The sequence below is a fragment of the Suricata suricatta genome, chromosome 7 (assembly GCF_006229205.1).
Source record: "Suricata suricatta isolate VVHF042 chromosome 7, meerkat_22Aug2017_6uvM2_HiC, whole genome shotgun sequence".
In the NCBI taxonomy this organism is placed as follows: domain Eukaryota; kingdom Metazoa; phylum Chordata; class Mammalia; order Carnivora; family Herpestidae; genus Suricata; species Suricata suricatta.
The window spans coordinates 126354639-126378306 of NC_043706.1; the positions used below are offsets into that span (position 1 = coordinate 126354639).

At 37.1% G+C, this 23668-nt stretch overlaps 1 protein-coding gene across 3 annotated transcripts in view; it reads left to right on the forward strand.

Moving 5' to 3' along the window:
- GRM1 (glutamate metabotropic receptor 1) overlaps nucleotides 1-23668 on the forward strand; it is a 401855-nt gene that overhangs the window by 297743 nt on the left and 80444 nt on the right. For all 3 annotated transcript variants that reach the window (XM_029945287.1, XM_029945289.1, XM_029945288.1), the window contains exon 3: nucleotides 1327-1562. In XM_029945287.1, coding sequence (XP_029801147.1) covers nucleotides 1327-1562 — 236 coding nt within the window. The remainder of the gene's footprint in view (nucleotides 1-1326; nucleotides 1563-23668) is intronic.

Sequence of the window (23668 nt, forward strand, 5' to 3'; positions counted from 1 at the left end):
CAGCCACCCTCTCCCCTACCCATGCACGTATTCTCTCTCTCAAAATAAAAAATAAAACAACCAAATAAAAAACAGCATTACAAATTCTTTCTCTGTCTCTTGAAGGTATACATTTTCTCCTACACTCTTGCCAGTTTTACAGCAGAAAATATCTTTCTCAGGTACCTGGAAGCCATCCTTTTAAATGTAATCATCAGGAGCGATAGCCGACCCCTGTTTCCCAGTTTCCATGGGAAGGTGGAAACCTAACTTAGATAAATTACAATTATAAAACACAGATGGCTAATTACATTGACCAAGCTCCCCTCAATGTCCTCCAGCACTTGCTCACTGGCATACCCTAGTACTTAAATCTCCCCAACTTTTGTTTCAGCAGAGAGGAGTTCAGTGTCTCTGGCCTATTGGACTACTCTTGAATAAAGTCTTATTTGCCTGTTTAACTTTATCCAGTGCAATTTTTTTTGACACCTGCTTGGGAAGGAATGACAACCACTCACATAAGGTTTGGCCTGGCTCATAGGCACACTTGAATTAACTTGGAGCTATATATAACCACTGTGAATGTTCTAGAAGGTAATCAAATTAAAATAAAATTTGAATCCACTGAATAAAGTATCAGTTAACTTCTATTTAGTGAGCAGGAGGATAATTTTTATTTTGGGAAGTGGGATTGTTTTCTTTTAATGCTGCTGTTTTGAAGCAACATTGAAGAGGAAGCTTCTGGTCACTTCTAGGCAATGGAAGTTTGAACAACGTCCAGGAGCAAAATCCATGGTTGTCATGTTTCTGAGCTAAATCAATTCTCTGCCCTATAAATGCAGCTCGTATAATGGTCTTGGTTACAACCTTGAAACCTTGCTGAGCTCTTATTGTGAAGGCCCTGAGTGCCTGGGTTTTATCTTATTCTGATCTGGGCAGCAACTGATGGTTTTTGTGGCCTAAAGAGCACTGGGTTTGGGAGCCAGACTGCCTGAATCCATAACCTGGATCCACTGGGACTTCATTTAGTTGTTGAACATCTTCTAACTCATTAAATGTGAATAGTACAGAATCTGATGACTAGTAAATGCTCAATAAATGTTAGTTCTTGCAATTGCTACTATTATCATCATCATCACTTTCACAACTGTGAAAAACAAACAAACAAGACTTTAGTAGTTCAGAATTTACTACTCTTCACCAAAAAATATTATTTATGGGTAGCAATTCTGGCTTAAAATAGACTTTCAGCCTTGCTGAATTTTTTCATCCATGTATAATGCTGAGCTCTATTTGTGAAACCTTTGTCTTTTTCTCTCCCTACCCCAATCCCTGAATTTTTTTTAGTGATGGATGGGCAGACAGAGATGAAGTCATTGAAGGTTATGAGGTGGAAGCCAACGGGGGAATCACAATAAAGCTGCAATCTCCAGAGGTCAGGTCATTTGATGATTATTTCCTGAAGCTGAGGCTGGACACTAATACGAGGAATCCCTGGTTTCCTGAGTTCTGGCAACATCGGTTCCAGTGCCGCCTGCCAGGACACATTCTAGAAAATCCCAACTTTAAAAGAATCTGCACAGGTAATTAATACGTGTTCATAAATTAATAACTCAGACGTTACAATGCTAGCTCAATTGCAACTTGTTGAATGAGATAGAAGGTGTCAGTTTTAAACAGTTTTAGACAGCCTTTAGAAGACTGGAGCTCCAAAGACTAAATTACCATCTTAATTTATAAAGTAGTTAGAATGAGGAGAGTGTGTGTATTACCCCTAAGGGTTCATGTTTCTGTATTCTGGAAAGACTACTTTGGTCTCTGGTGAGGCAAGTGGTAAGAAGAGATAATGTAGGTCAAGGAAAAGCAAACCAAGACTTCAGGTATTTAGTATTCAAGCCAGAGGGAAGAGATTTTACTATAAGCATGCTTAGGAAATGTTAGCCACAGACATAAGTAAGCAACACTGATTTGATCCTCTTTTCTCCTTTATGACTCATTTCAATATACAAGTCTGGAGAAGATGAGATAATGTTATCCAGGGCCACACCATGAACATCTGTGTATGTGTATGTGGACATAGGTGGCATGTCTCATCTGCAAATAGGAGTGACATTTCCCAGTGGGACATTTAATTCCCATGCACTGGGAACTGAAGGCATGCCAGAAAAGGGCAGCACATTATTTCACATATTTCAGGGCTTTCTGAACTCCATTGGATGCCTTTATCTGTCCCTCAGGAACTATCTTTCTTAACATGACTAACTTACCATGCTTCTTACAGATTTCTTAACAAAGTAATTATTATGAGTGTTTTCATTGTTGCATAGAGACATTGCTGTCCCCTGTCTTTTTTCAGTATTGCTTACTGTGACAAAAATAGATTACTTTTGGTATATCACAGTGCCATTCAAAGCCAGTTGTCTATACTAGATTAACAACACAAAATGAAGGACAGACATTAAAGACGGTGTTGCCATGGCCTCAGATGGGAAAGATTCCAGGAAAAGCAAGGATCCGGAGATAGATTTGGTATGGGTTAAGTTTAAGATGGCTCCTAGTGGATTGCAACTATATGTATCGTTTGGTCATTGTGTTTTATTAGTGGAATTTAGATTACTAGTTATTAAACATACTTGGATGTCTTTACGTAAGAATTTCCAGGAAAGTATCTCATGATCGAAACTTTCAAAACAAAGGTTAGAATTCTGCAGCCATATCCGTTTTAAAAATCACTTTGGCTTTTCAATTGTCATGAGGCATGCAACTGTCAAGGTTAGAGTTTGAACATGGTAAATGTTCATAGTAGAAAATTGAAAAAACGTACATCCATAAACTGTTCTTACATTTTGCTTCATTTAGAGCTATTTTTAAGAGCTTCTTATGTGATTACAATCTTTAATGTTTATGTTTGTATCTCATTCTGGCATCAAGCTTAGGAAATATTCCCCTTTGTTCTTAGTTCTAAGGAAGACCAAAGACTTATTTAACTTTTCTATTTGGAACCCATTCATGAAATTTATTGATCGTTTCTGCTGTGGGAATCCTAGAATTTTGTCATTAATTTTTCTTTAGCGGTGTTTATGTTATCTGTGTGTGTATACATTCATGTAAATTTACCTTGCTCTTCAGTTTCAATGTTTGCATTTCTATGAAATTGGCTTCAACTAAACTTTTATGTAACATTCTTATCTAGTTGATATCTTTGAGCAGCAAATGAATTGCATAGTCTTCTAATGAATATGCAGACACATTTATGAAAACTAATGTGCAGAAGTAAAATGAACCCTTCCATTCTGTTGATAGCTACTCTTCCTATCGCTTATTTTTACCTCTTCTAATTGGGTCATTTCGATGTTTTGGAAAGTTTTGATATTGCAGTTTGTTTCCATAGAAACCTTCATTGAGCTTAATCTCAGATGTCACTATTTAAATAAAGAGTTTACATGCACTAAATTTCAGTATGAATATTAAGGGTCCTGAGCCCAGACTGAATAATTTGGGAATCACTGTGGTTAATTAAAAAGTACTTCATGCACAGTCTACATCACTGCTTAATTAGTTGAGTATATCAAGAGATTGGAGACTGTGTTGGAAAGTACTAACCAACACATCAAAGCCTAACTTCTAAAAAAAATTAACCATTGTGAGGACAGTGGAAAGAATAGGCATAAAACAAATCAAAATCACTCTCTTCCAGTAAATGTCTTAGTTGTTTCAGTGTCCATGGCATGTTTGCAGGGGCGTAGTGCATTAGCCTTCCTGATGGGAATTGTGAAAAATGATTCCATGGAAACTGTATATATGTACATATATATGATATGTTTATCACATACAAATTGGAAATACGGAAAAACATAAGAAAGATGACCAGCATCAAGAATTTTTTCTTATAACTACTATTAATCATTATTAATTTTTTAAATCTATTTCTAGCAGATATACTCTTAAATTTCTGGTATGTTTTTATCTATTTATAATTTTAAATCATATAGTTAGTATGACTTTTGTATTGCTCATAAAATGAAAATGCCTTTTCTTTCAAATTTATGAATTTCTTTGTCATTAATTTCTTTCAGTCTTTTTTTTCCCCATTTTTAAACTTTTATTTTAGAGGGAGAGAGGGTGCAAGCAGGGAAGAAGGGCAGAGGAGGAGAGGGAGAGAGAGAGAGAGAGAGAGAGAATCCCAAGCAGTCTCCACACTCAGGATGGAGCCCAACACATGGGTTCAATCCCACAACCCTGGGGTCATGCCCTTAGCTGTAATCAAGAGGGTCAGATGCGAAACTAATTGAGCAACACAAGAACCCCAATTTCTTTTATTCTTAACAGCTATATAACATTCTGCAGACAGATAAACTCCAATTTATTTAACCATCTCATTTTTCCTACACATTTAAGCTGTTTTCAGTTCTTTATGAATTAAAAACAAAAACAAAAAGCTGCAGAGATGTATTAAAAAATTCTCTCTAGGGGCGCCTGGGTGGCTCAGTCGGTTAAGCCTCCGACTTCGGCTCAGGTCAGATCTCACGTTCGTGGGTTCGAGCCCCGCATCAGGCTCTGTGCTGACGGCTAGCTCAGAGCCTGGAGCCTGCTTCCAGTTCTGTGTCTCCTTCTCTCTCTGACCCTCCCCCTCTCATGCTCTGTCTCTCCTGTGTCAAAAATTAATAAAAAACATTAAAAAAATTAAAAAAAATTCTCTCTAATCCTCCCTTATTTTTTCTCATTTTGGATAATTTTTAAGTTATAATTCCAGAAGCTGAATTACTCAAATGATATGAACATTTCTAAGAAAATAAGAGGTTCCAAAAGGCAACTCCTCACAGCACTGCTTGCAATTCTATGGACTTTTTTCATTTTCTTTTGCATAGTTATAACCATAGTGTGCATATAATACTGTATCTTATTTTCAGTTAGGATTCTACTTATTTTTGATGATGTTCCATAACCTTTGTAACTACCATTTTAATAACTCCATAATATTCTACCCAATAAAAATACTATCATTACTTAGCCATTTTTATATTACTGTACATTTAGGTGTCTTCCAATTGTTCTTCTAAAAAAATTACCAAACACTGAATATGGTACAGTTTTCATGACTGTTGTTGTTACTATTTTTGTATTGTTCCCTCACTATAGACTCCTAAATATATAATTATTGGTCTAAGAACATGACTGTATTTTGGTCCCCTAACAACATGTATTACCATTTTCTTGCAATATCGCAATATTAGGATTTGCTGTGGTTAGCAGTATATCAACTGAATGTGTTCTCTTTGTCTTCACCAACCTTTTTCACAATCCAATGAATTTATGGCCATAATTTGTTACTTTCTGTCCTTATTCTTTATAGCAACTGGAAACAGGGGGACATAATGCTTTTTAAAGCTAGTATATCTTTCTCTCTATTTGGTTATTATTGAAAATATAATGAAAGTATTTGGATGGCATCTGTAATACTTACCAACAGGTCAAGACTATTAAGATAATGATTGATAGTGTGATGTGACTATGTATATGTATATGTATATGTATATATATGTATATATGTATTTCATTTTACATATGTATGTATGTATGTGTGTGTGTGTATGTGTATATATATATATATATATATATATATACCTGAGTTAGCCTTCTAGAATATGAGAGAGAACTTAAAGCAAAAACAGGATGACCTCTTAGTTCAGGCCATATTGGCCAAACTAGTCTCCAGCCAATACACTAGCTGACTGTTCACATGTAAGGGAGCCCTGCTGAGATGAGTCATGTCCAACCCAGAGCAGCAGAAGTTCCTAGTTGACCCTCAGATTCACGAACTAAATAAATACTTGTTTTAAGCCACTAAGCTGTGTGGTGGTTTGTTGTGCAGCATTATTGTGGAAATAGACAACTGATTGAAGGATCTCTATAGCCCTAAAATCCAATGACCCTTACATGGAGCAATAGTTGATTTAATTTAGGGAACACAATTTCTCAACCCAATGCCAGAATTTTCAATCTTTTTCCCCTTCAGGAAAAATGATACAATATTGTACCCTATATCTTGAAAACAAATCCACACATTTTTATAGGTTCTTCAATAAAGATTTAAAGCTTCCAGATCTAAGGCACTAGGACTATTCCACTTCAGAATTCTGGAAGTGCTAACAAATGGGGCACTGAGATAAATCAACATCTTTAAAACCTAAGTTCTCACACAGTGCTTGTAGAAATTGCTTAAGAGAAATATATTTTAAAAGTTTTAGATGTTGTCTTAATTTGGGGTGCTGTGACAAATTAGCACAGGCTGGGTGGCTTAAACAACAAATATTTATTTCTTACAGTTCTGGGAGCTAGAAAGTCTAAACTCAGGTACCTGCATGGTAGGGTTCTAGTGAAGAGCCTTCTTGGATTCTTTACATGATGTAGTGAGAAAAGAAGTAAGCCCTATTTCTATAAGTGCACTAATCCCATCCTGAGGTCTCTACCCTCAAGACCTAGTTACCTCCCTAAATTGTATCTCCAAATATCATCACAATGGGGATCAGAGTTTAAGCATATAAATTTGGAGGGGACACAAACATTCAGTCTATAGCAAATGCATTTTATATCTTTCGGCTGAAAGAATAAAAGTGAACTGACCTTGTGTCATTTCTGGACATTATAATTTCTCAGAAAACCTCCTTAATTATCACACATAGATGAAGCTCTGAAAATAATATCATACTATAAAAACAGTCTTGGTCTGCTTATCTCTTAAAACTTTTGACTTGTCCTGTCAAATACAGTAGCCACAGGCCAAGTGTATTTGTTTTTATTTAAATTTAAATTAGGGGTGCCTGGATGGCTCATCTGGTTGAGCATCAGTCTTTTGGTTTCCACTCAGGTCACGTCCTCACAGTTCTTGGGATTAAGCCCCACACTGAGCTCTGCACTGGCAGAGTGGAACCTGCTTGGGATTCTCTCTCTCTCTCTCTCTCTCTCTCTCTCTCTCTCTCTCTCTCTCTTTCTCTGCCCCTCTCTGCTCGTGCTCTCTCTCAAAATAAATAAGTAAATATTTAAAAAATATAAATTTAAGTAAAATGAAATGAACCGAAATACTCATTTTTCTTAGTCTTACTAGTCACATTTTACGTGTCAACACATGCATATGGCTAGTGACTACATCTTACACAGCACAGATACATAGAGAAATTCCATTATCACAGAGAGTTCTATTAAACAGTGCTGCATTCTATTTTCTAACCCCATAAATGCAAGTTTGGTTGTTCCTGTGGTTATTTGGATCTTATTCACAAGCTAATGCTTGCAGCATGATCAACTCGCTGAATATTCCAACTCAACAACTGAAAGATGTTATAAGTCAAGGTTTTCATTTTGCTTGGTGATTCCCACAGAGCCTCCAACCCAAATAGGGCAGACTGGTTCCTACAAAGGGCAGGTGTGTCTTCACTCACCTATTAAAATTCAATATAGTTCCTTCTTCCATGTCATTTTAATAATTGAATGGATTTATAGAAACATGTATATGGTCTATCATTCAAAGACAAAATTGATGTATCGGCATCCTTTTAGTTCATACACATCTTGATTCTGTCCTCAAAAGGGCTTGAATAATTTTTAGCATCAAGCAAATACAGACTTCAGGTATAAAAATGGAAATTTTTTGAGGCCTCCAACACTTATTGAAACCGCAACCAGTTACTGTTTTACCTTTTAATAGAAACATTTAATTTAAAATTATGCAATATTGGGTATGCTAGTGAATCTTTCACTAGGTAAACTAGCTACCTAGAGAATAGCCAAGGTTTATATATCTGTTATTACTAAATTTGGTTTAATTTATTAATAAATCAATTAGATCTATTTCTCCCTATTAAACAATTTATATATTTCCAGAACTGAATGCTCCCTTTTATGGTGCAGCCTAACTACTGAACAAATTTGAGAATGAGTATTTTTAATGATTAAAATCTATGGCCATTTAAAAAAATTTTTTAATGTTTATTTATTTTTGAGAGAAAGAGACAGAGTGTAAGTAGGGGAGGGGCAGAGAGAGAGGGAGACACACAATCCAAAACAGGCTTCAGCCTCTGAGCTGTCAGCACAGAGCCTGAAGCGAGACTCAAACTCACGAATGTGAGATCATGATCTGAGCTGAAGTCATACGCTTAACCAACTGAGCCACCGAAGCATCCTAAAATCTTAATGAGTTTATTAAGAGTGAGCATTCTTAATAAAGAGTTCACCTTGGCATAAAAGACTAGTATATATTTAGATATTCCCAAATGGTTACATATGGGGTTTCCTATATCTTATAAGTTGTACTGCTTCTCACCAGGAGAATAGTTTTGCATTTTATGTCTTGTGCACATTTGTTGCTGGGAAAACTCACATGAAGTAAAGTCATAAGTTCAGCTATCAGAAGAAGTTACAGTCTTTTCATGATGGGTAAACCTAACATACTTGGAGGATGGTCCATTACTTTTTCCCCTTATTTTTAATTTTTGTTGAGGTATAATTAACCCACAGTAAACTGCACTTATTTAAAATGAACAGTTTGATAAATTTTGACATGTGTTTATGCCCAGGAAGTCATCACCACAGTCAAAATAATGAATATATCACTCTCCAAATTCCTTTGTATCTCACTGAAAATTCCTCCTTCAAGCCACTCCCCACCCCTCTATTCCCTCTTATTCACAGAAAATTTTCTGTCACTATAGTTCATTTGCAATTTCTACTCTAATATGAATGGAATTGCTGTGAACTCTTTTCTGTTTGGATTCTTTCACTCAGCACAATTATTTTGAGATTCATCATTGTATTACATATATCAACAATTCATGGTTTTAAATTACTGAGCAGTGTTCCATTATCTGGACATAACACAATTTATTTACCCATTTACCTGGTAATGGGCGTTTGAGTTGTTTCCAGTTTTTGGTTATTACAAACCAAGCTGCTAAGAACATCCACATACAATCTTTGTACATACATATGCTTTCTTTTCTTTTGGAGTAAGTCCTAGCTGTGGAATGCCTGGATCCTGTGGGAGGTGTATGCTTAAGATCTTTTATTTATTTTTTGGTCCTATTCATTATGGAGACATATGATTGGGTCACAGAATCATAAAGGGATCAAACACTGAAAAGGTAAATGACTTGTTAGAATTCAAGAATCTGTGAGACTTTTGACCTCCTTTTGGGGCATATGTTTCATCATTCCACTATTTCTGACACGCGGAGGTGATGATAAATGTGAAGGGGGCATTCTAGAGCCACATCATGAACCAAGTCTTGGTTCATGGGCCTATGTCAATGGCATGTCATAATTCTATATGACCACTCTATTTGTTCACTAATTGACCTTCTCTGGTATAGCACTGGCTGGTAAACAACATAGTTGTGACCACAAATTCTTATAAAAGTTTGATGGGCCTCCATGGGCACTACATAGGATAGGTGTTAAAATTTGGTAGAAATATCAATAAATTGAATCCATAGGGACTTACCTCAAATAAATCTAGCCTAATACTCTAATCCACTGGATACTATTATTCAATCTTTTTGGATAAATTAATAGCCCAGTCCCTAAGATGATATGAAGAGTTTTGTCCTTTAGAACAGTGGTTCTCAGGGGACCTGGGTGGCTCAGTCAGTTAAGCGTCCGGCTTCGGCTCAGGTCATGATCTCACAGCTCGTGGGTTCGAGCCTGGCGTCAGGCTCTGTGCTGACAGCTAGCTCAGAGCCTGGAGCCTGTCTTCAGATTCTATGTCTCTCTCTCTCTCTGACCCTCCCTGCTCACAGTGTCTCTCTCTGTCTCTCAAAAATAAATAAAACACATTAAAAAAATTTTTAAAAGAACAGTGGTTCTCAGGTCTGGCTTACTAAAGTCATCATGAAAGCTTTTAAAAAAGCACTTCAATTTATGTTAACAGAAATGCCTTAATCAACTCTAGCAAGTTTTGCTTGGAAAACTGTACCAAGTTGGGTCCCACACCATACCAACTGAATTAGAATTTCTGGAGTGGAGCTAAGCACTTACATTAAAGACAGGCAGAAATTCATACTTAAAATTTATGAGTCTTTTAGCTCCTTTTTTTATTTTTTAAAATCTGGAATCATCTGTCATTGGGCGAGTTGAGAGCTTGCCGAGGTTTTGGCTATGGCAGCTTCGACAGCTAATGAGAATTTAGTAATTTCTAATGTTGAATCAGTCTCTTCCATTTGTTTTATTTATTTATTGGTAGGCTTGTTTGAAACAGTAGCATTCCAAAAGCAGTAAGGCGTGGCTATATATTCTGTTTCTTTATGTCCAGATTGGGCAATTACTAGATGTATTAATTTTCTATTGCTGCCATACAAATTACCATAAATTTAGTGCCTTAAAACATCACAATTTTATTATTGTGCAGTTCCATAGGCTAGAACTCAGACAATGGTCTCATTGGGCAAAAATCAATCAGATGTCAACAGCAATCCACTCCTTTATGAAGGCTCTATGGGAGAATATGTTTCTTGCTTTATTCTAACTCCTAGAGACCTCCATTCTTTAGTTAATGCCCCTCCCTTCCTCCTCATCCAAAACCAGCAGGGTTGCCTCTCTCAGGACCCTGCTTCCAGTCACACGTTTCCCTGACCACAGCTTGGGAAGAATCTCTGTTTTTAAGGACATGTGATTAAATTAGTTTTACCCAGATAACCAAAGATAATCTTCCCATTTTAATGGAAATTTGATCACATCTGCAAAGTCCTTCTTGCCATGTAGCCTAACTTATCCACAGGTTCTAGGCTTGCTTTAGGATGTGGGCGTTTTTGTGGTCCTGATATTCTGTCCATCACAGTATATGTTTAGACAGAGTAAAGGATTAGCTTCTCTCAACCCTTTCTACTAGCTACTTTTTTAGTTTTTTGGCAGCAGACCTCCCTTTATTAACAGCTGCCATGAGAAAAGGATGTAACTTTTTAGGAAATTAAAAACCCAATTTCATTGTGTTTCTGTGAAAAGCAAAACATCCAGACAGTTGAGGACATGTGCCTCTGGCTGACCAGAATGGTATCTAAATGCATGGAGACTTTTCTTTACATTTCCCTAATCCTTGTTTTTTTATTTTTATTTTTATTTTTCCATTGCTGGGGTTATTCTTCTACACCTGCAAATTGAGAACATTGTAAACACTATGCTCTTACCACAGAAAGACAAAGAAATTATTTTCATGATAATTCAACTTTTTGTATAGCCACAATTAGGGATGTGTTCTTACAAATATTCTTTGTCCATCTCTCAATTCGCTCCATGTAAATAACTTTCATCTCTCTCCCACAGACATGCATCAAGCTGTCAGACATTCTCCGGGAGTCTGGCTCCATCTTAGAGCAAAAGCCCGACTACAGTCTTAGTCTTCTTCTCCTCTTAGCATTTGTCTTCATTAGAAAGACTAATGGGTGCCAAATTAATACCTTCAGAAATTTTATCACAAAAACAAAAGTTTTGGTTTGGTCTTTGTCATGAAGCTGAGTTTTCAGTTGTTCTTTATAGGATAAAGATCTTCTCAGTTTTATCTTTTTAAGTGTTGGAGGTGAGAGGTAATTCCATTTTTATCTCTGTACATTCCATTTTCCTACCTCCTTGCCTAAACATGAAAGCTCATTTGGTAAAATATCTGCCTTCTAAGAGATTACGGGTGACAATTTACTGAATGTTTTGCCTCTGAATAATAATGGCTTTATGTCCTTTTAGACCCTGGTCACAGTTCTCTCACCATCTGCTGTCTGTTTCTATAAGCCTCATATTTAATGATTCACTATCCTTTTTTTGTTATAGCATTCCCCTACTTTGAGGGATCCGTATCTTTTTTTTTTTGGTAGGATAGGTGAGAATACACTGTTATAACAGATGACCCCTAAACTTAATGTTTTACAAGAAGAAATAATTATCCTTTGTTCTCATTATGTGTTAGTTAAGACACTGTTCCATGTGTTCTACACTGTGGACCCAGGGTAATAGACCAGATTCTAACTGGACCACTGATAACTGTCGTAATGGAACAGAACATGACCAATGTGATCTGGATTTAAAGTTTCTGGTAAAAGTTATACATGTCATCTCAGTAATATTTCATTGGCCAAAACAAGTCCTATGGTTCAGCCAAATGTCAATGGAAATAAGATATATAATCCATCCTAGGGGAAAGGCATCTTATATTTGTGGGTAATAATAAAGTTTATGAAAATACTAAATCAGAAGTAGCATTACAGCTGTTTATTTATGAAGAGCGTGTGTATACAGTATGTAGTTAGAACTTTTGGAATTTAAACACAGTTCAACCTTGTCAAAATGCTATGGAACATTTTTGCCAAAGAGAAAGAGAAATTCCCTTCTTTACTAAGGGATAAATTAATTGTAGGAAATTTTTATTAAGACTGTGAATGAAAGATTCAGAACTCCAAGACGGAGAGACAATGGCTTGTCAACAAAATGCCTTTCTTTCCTAATCAAGGTAAGATTAAGTAATAATTAGATACTACTGTACTGAATTACCTATTTCCATTAGTGAAGGCTTCTTTATGTAGCAGCTTTGGAACTGGAACCTACTCTTATCATAAGAAGGACTAAAAGAAAGGGATTCATGCATAGTCTGACATAGCAAACTACTTTCTGCTTTAGGATTCCATCCCATGTTTAACCTGCAAAGATCGACACTCATGAGCATTTTTAGGACTTCCTTTCTCATGTGGGACATGATGCGTCAGCATTACCTTTTAACAACACATACAGTTCTTGCAAAAAAAAAAAAAACCCAAGTGTGCAGAAATTCTCATGATATAGTATACATGGCATTGAAGATCTCAGTCTTATATTTTCCCCTTTTAAAGGGATTAATTTATGTCATCTCCTGGAAATAAAGTGTCCTCAGCCCTGCTGTACTATGCTATCTGTGTGACACTTTTCCAAGTCTCTGTGCTCAGAGGGTAAGAAGACACTGTCATGTAGTGAATGGCTAAGAAGCCTCCATCCTCAGGCGCTTTGGTGGCTCAGTCAGTTAACATCTGACTCTTGATTTTGGCTCAGGTCATGATCTGGTTTGTGAGTTCAAGCTCTGCATAGGGCTCTGCACTGCCGGTACAGAGCCTGCCTGAGATTCTCTCACTCTTCCTCTCTCTCTGCTGCTCCCCTGCTTCTCTCTCTCTCTCTCCATATATATATATATATATATATATATATATAAATGTTAATAAATAAATAATTTTTTAAAAAAGAGAATCCTCCATTCTCTGCTTCAGCCCTCTCTGCAAAGGCCTCTGGCACACTATTTTTAGGCATTATACTTTTTAAAAATAATATGTGAAAATTAGTGTCATGCTAATTTTTATCATATTAACACTGAGGCTGAATGTCTTCTCAGCTTTTGTAATATTTAAAAGTTTTCTTAGCTTCTGTGACTTCTTCACTGTGTTGTCAGATTGTCCTTTCTTGAAGTTAAACTTATTTTTGTTTTTAAAATTCTTGTTATAAAACCTGTACTTCTTATTTTAAAAACTTTCCACAATAAATCAATCCTGGCCTTTGAGTCCTCAAAACCACATCATTAGTGGTTCAGTTTGTAGGTAAGTTTAGGCCAAAAGATCGTAAGTTTTAGAGTCTGCAGTTATGTGACAAGTTAGGGAAGTGGTCACATGACTCTTAGAATGGAGTTTGTCGAAAAGAAGCTAAATTGTTTTTGAAGATATACCTATGTATCATAATTTATTTCTATAAGGTTTTCTTTTAAATGTTTATTTTTGAGAGAGAGAGAGAGATAGAGTGTGAGTAAGGGAGGGGCAGAGAGAGAGGAAGACAGAATCTGAAGCAGGCTCCAGGCTCTGACAGCTCAGAGCCTGATGCAGAGCTCTAACTCATAGACCTGTGAAATCATGACCTGAGTCAAAGTTGGACAGTTAGCGTACTTACTGAGCCACTCAGGTGCCCTCAACATGACTTTTTAAAATATGGAAATTTTCTAGAATAAAGGTAGGGAAAAAAATCAAAGTCAAAGATACGATTAGAGACAAAATAATACATGTTATGAGATTATGTTCTGTGGCTAGAGATGGGCAACAAATATGGCTTTGAACCACAGTGTCCAAAGATACAAATACATTAGTTGTTTATGATACTTCATCCTAGTACAGAGTCCTGAGGTAACTTTCTCCCAGGGCCATGATTAAGACTTTGTAATATCCTAAACACTATTCTTAACATTATGTATATGAAAACTGTAAACATAGCTTATTAAACTATTTCCTATAACATCTTAAAGGTGGGCCAAGGTCATGATGACTAAGTGCATTTCAAATGTAGAAGGAGAAACAGCAGTGGGGGTCATGCAGTCAGCTATCCAAGCTCACTGGAGGATTGAATACCTCCCCTAAATAGTTCTTTCTATAGGGCTCTTCCCAAGGCATCCGGGGAGAATCAGATAATTCAGGGTGACCCACCTCTCCCCAGTCTTTCCCCAGTTCCTCTTTGATGAAGATAAACAAAAGACTTTAAACATGGATACATGAAGAGAGATCCCCACAGCGGGGTTTAGAGTAGGATGACTAAAGTTCAGGTAGTTGTTGAAGCTGGTGGAAGCATGAGGGCTGGATTCTCATAGGCAAGAATTCCAGGCACCTCACAGATCGAGGGATAGTGCCTGCTTCACACTGCATTTATTTATCTTGGTTAGGGGCAGCTGCTCATAAAAATAAATCATATTCTCTTTGGCCACACCTGTGTACAGTGCAAGACTGCAAAACATTTGAAACTACCTTCTTTTGCAATTATAACATGCCAGATATGAGATGAGATTTTCTGTAATCACAGTTACTTATATTTTTCTCTAGATTTAAAATGTCTCTCTGGACAGTATTGCTAATTAAAGCATTGCTACAATTAAAATAGAAGTGTGACCTACTGTCCTTAAGCTTCTTTAAAATACACAGACACACCCTACTGCTACTCTAGCCTGTTCTGTACAGTAGGATTAGTAGACCTCTATTTGATTTCTGACTTTACTCCTCAATATGTGTAACTTTGCAAAATTTTTCTAACATTTTGTGGCGTTAGCTGCCTCATCCATAACATGGGAAGTATTTACCAATGTTAAAGGGCAAAGATTAAAATTTAATGACATAAATTATGTGATGCTCTTATACAAATATTTATATAGAAATATTGTGTTAATGATGTTACCTATCTCTTTATGTAAACATTTACTAATCTATTCATGATATATAATATCCATCTTATATTTCATAATTATTAAATCATTATATCTTTTCCATATTGGTCAAGAAGTTTAACTGGTATTTCTTTCTGTTCTTTTGCATTTTCCATCTTCCAAGTTGCGTATATTCACAAGCTTCCAGGATACTGAGCTTAGGGGAATTTTAGCACTTTTGATTTCATACCTGAGGAGAAAGGATCCCATGACTTCAAGAAGGATACTAGCTTGGACCTGAGTGACCTTCATCTCCAGTAGGTCAGGCAAGGCCAATGACATTAGATAGACTAACCTGTCCCTCTGTTGGTAAACACCACATGAGTGGTGTCAATTTGGACCCTCCCAACTCCACCTCACCCCACCTTGGACCATCTCTTACCTGCTCATCTTCGAATTGTCTCTGAAGAGTCTCTGTGTTTCTTACAGTGATTGTCAAATTTCTCTCTTAAACCACAGTTTCCTTAAAAGTTGTGGTACCCTTTTGCATTCTCTCCCTCACCAACCACAGTGACAAGATGAGTGTATAAAACACTGAGTTGAATGAATGGATGAAGGATGAAATTGCGCACCACTCAGAGATTTCCTGGTCCAACTGTCTCACTGTCTTAAAGCTCCTATTACTTATTATATGATCAGGGCTTTCTTCGATGGACACATGTGAATGGTGTCACAGGTTCTACAGTGGAAGACAGGGCCCTAAGGAATGAGCTCACATATTTTGTGAAGGACTAGGGCCCAGAACAGTTACGATTCTGTGATTTCCTCTTTTCTTGGCTGAGGTAGGATACTGTGGAGAAAGTGCATCATGAATACAATGATGAGAGTTTGGGTGCCTCAGAAGGAGTGATTGGAGATTTATAGATACAGAGAGTGGTACCAAAAGTGAATATCCTTAGACTTTGGAATATAACTTTTCAATAATTTCCTTACAAATTATTTCTCAAATTTCCCACATGTTCTTCCTGACCAACCTATCATGTCAATGTTAAGGAAACTTTTTCTTAACTTCAGGAGTAAAAACAGTACAAAACTATATAAACTACAAAGCTGGTTTACCAAATTGTGAGGCAGGAAGTTTCTTGAATGAAGAAGAAATGGATGTATGGTCATGACTTAGCAATTAGGAATACTGTGCATCACTTCAAATCTACTAGTTGGGAAGGAAAATTTTGAAGATTCGTGATGCATTGGTTTCCACTTTTCCTGTGAAAAGAACTTTTGTTGGTGGTTTTAGGTACAATCATTTTTTTTTTAAGTTTGGGAAATAATTCAAGAGACAAAGAAGTTTCCAGAGAAAATCTGTGTCTCCCCCTGCCCTTCTTTTTTTGATGACTTTTCTTTTTTAATTCAGACTTTTTTTTTTTGGGAAATTTTAGGTTCACAGCAAAATTAAGAGGAAGATACACAGATTTCCCTGTATACTTCCTGCCCCCACATACATTGCCTGTCCCCTTATCAACACCCCCCACCACATTGGTAATATTTCTTATAATTGACGAACTTATACTGATGGCATTATCACCCAATGTCCATAGTTTACATTAAGACTTACTCTTGGTGTTGGACTTTACATGAGTTACAGTATCATAAAGAGTACTTTTACTGCCCTCAATTTCTCTATGCTATGCCTATTCATCAACCCACCTCACTTCCCCCAGCCCCTGACAACCGCTGATCTTTTTACTGTTCTTATAAGAATCATCTTACATTCCCATCACCTTATCAAATTTGTTTTTACTTGTCCTTTCTACATTATAAATTTTATATCATTCATAACCAACCCTTAACATGTTATAGCCATGTTGTTGTTTAACTACAACTTCAATTTTATCTTGGGTCAAAAAAAATATTTTTTCTTCTTATTCATTTCCCTCTCTTACCCACATCTAAGCACTGCCTTGTCAGCCAGACATTATTCCCACTCTACTAATTATTTTTATACAATGCTGTTTTATTTAAAGTTTCTTGATTTTTAGATCAGAATAAACAGGGCTTAATATCTATATTCAATAACAAGGCAGGATCTGCCAACTATTTGGGGTTAAATGTAAATAAATTTATCAGGTGTTTATTCTGTGCTATCATATCCCCAACACTGAGCGATTACATAATGACATGCAATGGGGTGCAAAAGATTAATAAACTGACCTCTGTGCCAAAGAAGTTTATAGTCTGGTTGAGGTGATGGAACATAATCACATGATTCAATTAAGTGACATGGCCTGAGAGTATATAACAACAAGATAGGCTGAAATAATGATGTAAGAAATTGTGAGACACAGAAACTAACAGGAAAGGGAAGTCCATGCTATAAAAAATGTACTAATTGTGAAGTTCAGATTCACCCAGGTAGAGAGAGTACAGCCTTGCCTCTCAGGGGAGGGATTTTCAGAAAAGGAGCTGATGAGGGATACCATCCTGGCAGAATCTAGGCATCTCTATGATTAGATTTCAAGGACTTACCAGGAATTTTCAATCAGCTGTCCTGGAATGTTTGGTAAAATGTACTCATCCCAGAGTCCACTTAGAACCATGTCCCAACCATCCTGGCCGTGGCTATAAGGGTTGTACCAGCCCAGAGAGAACCCACCAGGGGAGGAAGAATCAATCTCTGTAGAATAATACAATATTGTGTTTTTATACCTAGTATTTTTCCTAGCTGGAAACAAATAAATCATGAGCAAGAAACAATGGGCAAGATATTGTATACATCAAGGAACAGAGATTAGTTCACTATTTTGCATGTTTATGTGTCCGTATAGTTTAAAGTCCTGTTAATAAAGTCAGAAGCCTGTCATAGCAGGAGATGTAATTAATTATTAACTAGAAAAGATTCCCTGTGTCCCTGTGTCCTAAGACACAGATAGAGTGAATTTCCATCTCCAGTATGTTGCTTACTAGTTATGGAGCTGGGGGCAAGGTCAGTTTCTTCAGTTGCAAAATGAGAGTCTTAATGCCCTTTCCATAAGATTTGGAAATTTGGGAGGTAAGAAGAGTATAAATATATAGATTTCCGTTTATCCCATTTTTTATTAAAAGAAATATTTTAAACTTCAAACATGTTTATTTTTGAAAATGATTTTGAGCTGGTGGTAAGTGCCATTAAAAAAATATAGTCTCGTCAACAACCCCTCTTGAAGCATGGCCCATGCTCATGAAGTGAGCTGGTTGGTTGAAAACTGGAACTCCAATGTGTGTGATGGCTTAGAAATTAGAAAAAAAATCATAGCCCTAGAGTGGAGACAACACACAGTCTAGTTAACATTTCAGAGAAATGAACATTTCTTTATTTCTTAAATACTCAGAGTTAAGCATCCTTAGATCACTACATTATTTATTGTGATGGTAGATTTTATGAAAGCTAATTGTATGCTCCATGAGGATCTCTTATCTACTTTCTGTAGGTGGCTGGAGGCTAATACACTTATGTATATCAGCCAATGAGAAGTGTATTGATTTTTCACTGCTGCCTTGACACATGACCACAAAATTATCAGCTTGGAATAATGCCCACTTATTATCACACAGTCTGTAGGTCAGAGGGCTCAATATAGCATGGATTAGTTGGGACTTGCATTGCATCTCATAGGAAACAATCTCACTTAGGTTGTAGGCTAAATTCTTTTCTTTTAGCTGTAGCACTAAGGTCTCTGTTTCTCTGCTACCTGTCAGCCAGCAATTATTCCTGTGAGTTTCCTGCATAGTTTTTCATGCTGTTCATATGGTCACTCGACAAAGATGGGTAGAGTTCCTTTTGTGCTTCATATCTCTCCAATTTATCCTTTTGGTACATTCTCTGCTTTTAAGGCTTATGTGATTTAGCTTGAGTTCACCTGGATAATCCAGAAATAAAAATCCCCCCTTTTGTAAGGCCCTTTAACCTTAATTGTAACTTCAAAGTACCTTTGCCATATAATATAACATTCACAATTTCCAGAGATTTGCACATCTGCAGGGAGCCATTCTGCCTACCACAATAGTTAAAAGTCTCTCCTCTTTCTCTATTTTCAGAGAATATTGTCTTTCTAAGATACACTGTCTGATTTCAGTTAAGTGATCTTGGCAACACCTGCCATCTACTAGACTTGGAATATAATCTCTCAGAGTAGTTGTTCCTGGCATTTAACAGACACTGATCTGCCTCAAATATGTGCTTGCTTGTTTTGGATTCTCCCCTAACACAAGTGCAAGTGTTTCTCCCCATCTCTGTTACAGTTCTCAGTAGTAGGAGCTATTTTCTAGATTACCAAATAGGGGGGAAAAGTGTTTTTATTGATAACTATGCTTCATTAAACCTAAATATTTTTCTGTACATATTATTTGGGACAATGGTCAGGAAAGGAATTAGAAATAGATTGTACTACATTTCCTGGTAGTAATGTGGACAAAGTTGCTGAATCATCTGTTGTCATTGGTAGGAGTCAGCTGATAGGAGAGATTCTGGTTTCCTGATGACAGACTATTCCTGTCACTGAGCACATGTTGCTCCCAGGAAGGAGTTAAGCTCCTTCTCTTATGGGGACCAAGGATCTCTGCAATGGCTGTGAGTGAATTGAAAGAACCCAGAGACAAAAGCCTAAACCCCGAGGAGCTGATCATTGTATCCATGTTTTATTACTGGTCATATTTTTTGGCCCAGCTCTTACCAATATTTATTTCCTTTAAGCCTAGAAAGATACAACGGGGAAAAGACAAATCATACGTTGTAATAAAATCCTTGTTCTTTAGGCTGATTTTCTCTTCTTCCTCTCTTTGGATCACTTCTCCTTCAGCCATTTCACTGCTAATTAGGATTGCTAACAAGAACGAACAAAGGTAAAGAAGTGAAATACATAGGTACATCTGACCCTAATTATGAACCCAAATGTGAGGTTTGGGAATGAGAAAGTGAAAACCAGTGACCAGAATGTTGGACTCTTTAATCATCCTTGCTGGTCTCCAGAATGCTAGCGAGAGTCATGGATAACTGAGTGGCCCCATTCTTAACCTATAGATGATCTTAGTATAAACATCTGGGCATAATTAGAATCCAAATTACTTTTTAAGACGAGGAAGCTGGACACGGAAACCCTTGCTATCTGGGGCACAGCTACGCAACACAAACACTATGTAATTTTTTATACAATGTCTAGAAAGATGACTCTATATTTTTCCTGTATGTATTTGGAGAAGTTTAAGCCAGAATTACTGAGTTACAGTTACATTGGTCAGTATGAAAAAGCTAAGGCCAGAATAAAAATCTGCTACTCTGTCTCATACATGCTTCCCATCAGCTCTGTTTTGCTAGCTGTGGAAGAGTTCTAGAGAAAGTGGATATGCTGTACTGGGTGGTTATATGCGGTGAAAAGCACCTGATGTGTCTTTACCTGCATTTTCACATGCGATTAGTGTGCCGTGATGCCTTGTTTCCCACTAATAAATCACCATAAGCTTGAGGCCTTTGTCTTGACAAGCTTATTTTCTCTCAGCCCAAGACCATTCTACAGTCTTGGTGATACATGACCAGATCTCATCTTTGCTTGAATTCCTGTGTAAAGAATTTGTCTTTATTTGAAGGGCTTTTTCTCTTTGAAATTCAGCTAAATTTAATGAGAAAACTTATCCATTATGCAGTTTTACTCTTAAAGCAAATACGAGTCTCCAGTTATGGAAATCTTGTAGGTACTATCTGCCTTAAGTTAGAAATAATTTAGAAATTGAACAAGAACTCCCTTTCATTGACTGACATTTTGAAGATTAAATCTGATGCCTCTTGAACTTTGTTATAGCCTCATGAATATTGTAAGGCTTCAAAACTTGGCTGTGGTTTTAAAACTCATCCAAGAAGGTATCAATGGTGTTAACACTTGTGTTTATTTAATACCTCTTTTTTTCAACTGGTTTAAAGCACCCAGAGCCTTGTTTGGTTCTATCTCCATGACATACATATAAGTTGTTAAGTAGAAGGTCTCACTATCTCCACTTTCAGGTCAAGGAAGTGACAGAAAACTAATAAAGGACACAAAATTCTCTAGTAGGTATTTCCAAGCTCTGAATCCCTTCTCTGGGAAAGTCATTTTCCCTACTGAGTTTCCTCTTATTTGCATTACATTGTGTTAGCTATGTATTCAACCCTCAACTTTTGCTTCAGTCTGGGGCCTAGCTCCTGCAGTCCCCTTCTCTTCATTTGTCCACCCATCTGATTTCTATCAGTAAACTTCTTTCTACTCTAAGCCCTAGGCTATCATCATTAAACTTTAAAGAGCATGAGATTCTCCCAGAATGCTCTCGGCCTCACAATGATGATGTTTTTTTAGTGGATCTATGATGAAGGCCAGGAATCTTCATTTTAGTAGATACCTTAGAAGGGTCCAAAGCTGACAGTATTGAGAAAAGTGCCTCACAATCAATCCTGATGTGGAATGGGGAAGTTGGAAAGATTTTTTAGCATCTTCAATCTATTAACTATGACCTAGTGGATTCCAGGCTACTTATCCTAACTAGTTTGAGCTCCTGAGAAGCAAAGTATGAAGCAACAATTCTTTTGCTAATGATTTATTGAGTTATATTCTCAAGAGAAGGAAAGGGAGGAAGTCAGGATAGGGCTGGGGGTTAAGCTAGCAATTTCTCAGTTTGATCCCACAAGTATGCTCTGGAATACAGATTGACCACAGAATTACCAAGGGGGGGGGCAGCTTTTGGACTTTAGAGTCAGTCATTTGGTTGAGTTGTTCTAGCAGGCAGGAGAAGTGGTGGGGAGTGCAGCCTTCCTGATGAGGCATTTCCAAGTTGTCTGAGAGTAATTCTTCATAGAGACAGATAGCTGGGGGGTGTTATCAGCATATCAGGGCTACGAGTATTCCCGCTGGGAAATGTGATCTGGGTTGGGCACCAATAGTATCTGCTACATCTCTCAACTCAACAAGAATCACCTTCCCTCTTCCTAGTCTTGAATTCCCAGATTTATCATCTCCCCAATCCAATACTTAACTCTCCACATTTCTGTGTTTGAGTACCTTCCCTAGTAGCTTCTTAACCATAGTTCCTTAAAAACTTGTTCTGCCCTGGAACCTGCCCATTAATGGGTATCATCTTGGGGCCCCTGGGCAGCTCAGTCAGTTAAGCTTCTCACTCTTCATTTCAGCTCAAGTCATAATCTCATGACTGTGGAATTGAGCCCCATGTTGAGCTCCACACTAGTCATGGAACCTTCTTGAGATTCTCTCTCTCCCTCTTCCTGTGCCACTGCCCTGCTCATGCTCTTGTGCTTGCTCAATAAATAAATAAATAAATAAATAAATAAATAAAGGTACCATCTCCGGCCACTGATAGATTACAGATATCTATATGGCTCTTCCATGACTTTTTATTTCCAAGATCCCAACATGGATTCTCCCTTTCTGGCTTAATTTATTTAACTAACCCTCTCCCTAGTTCCAGGAAGGACTTTGACATTGCAGAACTCTAGGGGTACCATTACCATTTCATTCTCTGATAACTATACCTTCCAGAGGTATGTGATATGGCAACACAGGCAGTATGCCTGGTGTACAACATTTATCTTGTACAGCTTTATTTTTAAAGCAATTTCAGATCCACAGCAAAATTAAGAGGATGGTACACAGAATTCCTGTTTATTCCCTTCTCCCATCAATGCATAGCCTCTCCTAGTATCAACACTCCCCAGCAGCAGAGTGATACATTTATTATGATTTTTGAATCTACACAGATCTATTACTGTGATCCAAAGTCTATAGTTTCATTGTAACGTGCTCTTTGTGTTGTATATTCTATGGGTTTGGACAAATGTATAATGATCCATATCCCCCATTATAATATCATATAGAGTATTTTTACTGCCCTCAAAATTCTCTATGCTCTGTTTTTTCATCCCTCTTTATCCACTTCAGCCCCTAGCAACTACTGACCTTTTTACCGTCCCCATGGTTTTGCCTTTTCCAGAATGTCACTTAGTGCCAGTTAGCTGGAATCACATAGTATGTAGCCTTTTTATATAAGCCTTCTCCACTTAGTAATTTTAGTGTCCTCCATGTCTCTTCATGTCTTAATAGTTATTTTCTTTTATCACTGAATAATATACTATTGTCTAGGTGTACCATAGTTTCTTTATCCAATTGCTGGTATATTTTTACCATTGAAGAAAATGGCCCCATTTTACTTGGCTCTGTCAGGTATGCTGTAAAATGACTTTTTCAGTGGTGATATAATCCAAGCTCAAAGTTTGGAGGTTTGGAGAGCAGGAAAGTTTGAGTTAGACGGACATGGAAAAGATGGATCAGGATTGAAATTACTTGGGTCTAATAAGCTCAGACTTAACAGCCTTTTATGTGTCCTAGCCCAAGCTTCATAATTCTGAATTTGATTTGAGGTCTAAGCCCCAACTAACTAGAGGAAAATATTAACATTTCTGCATTTGTCTGCTTAGCTTCTCTATCTTCCTCAGGACCTCACTGGTGT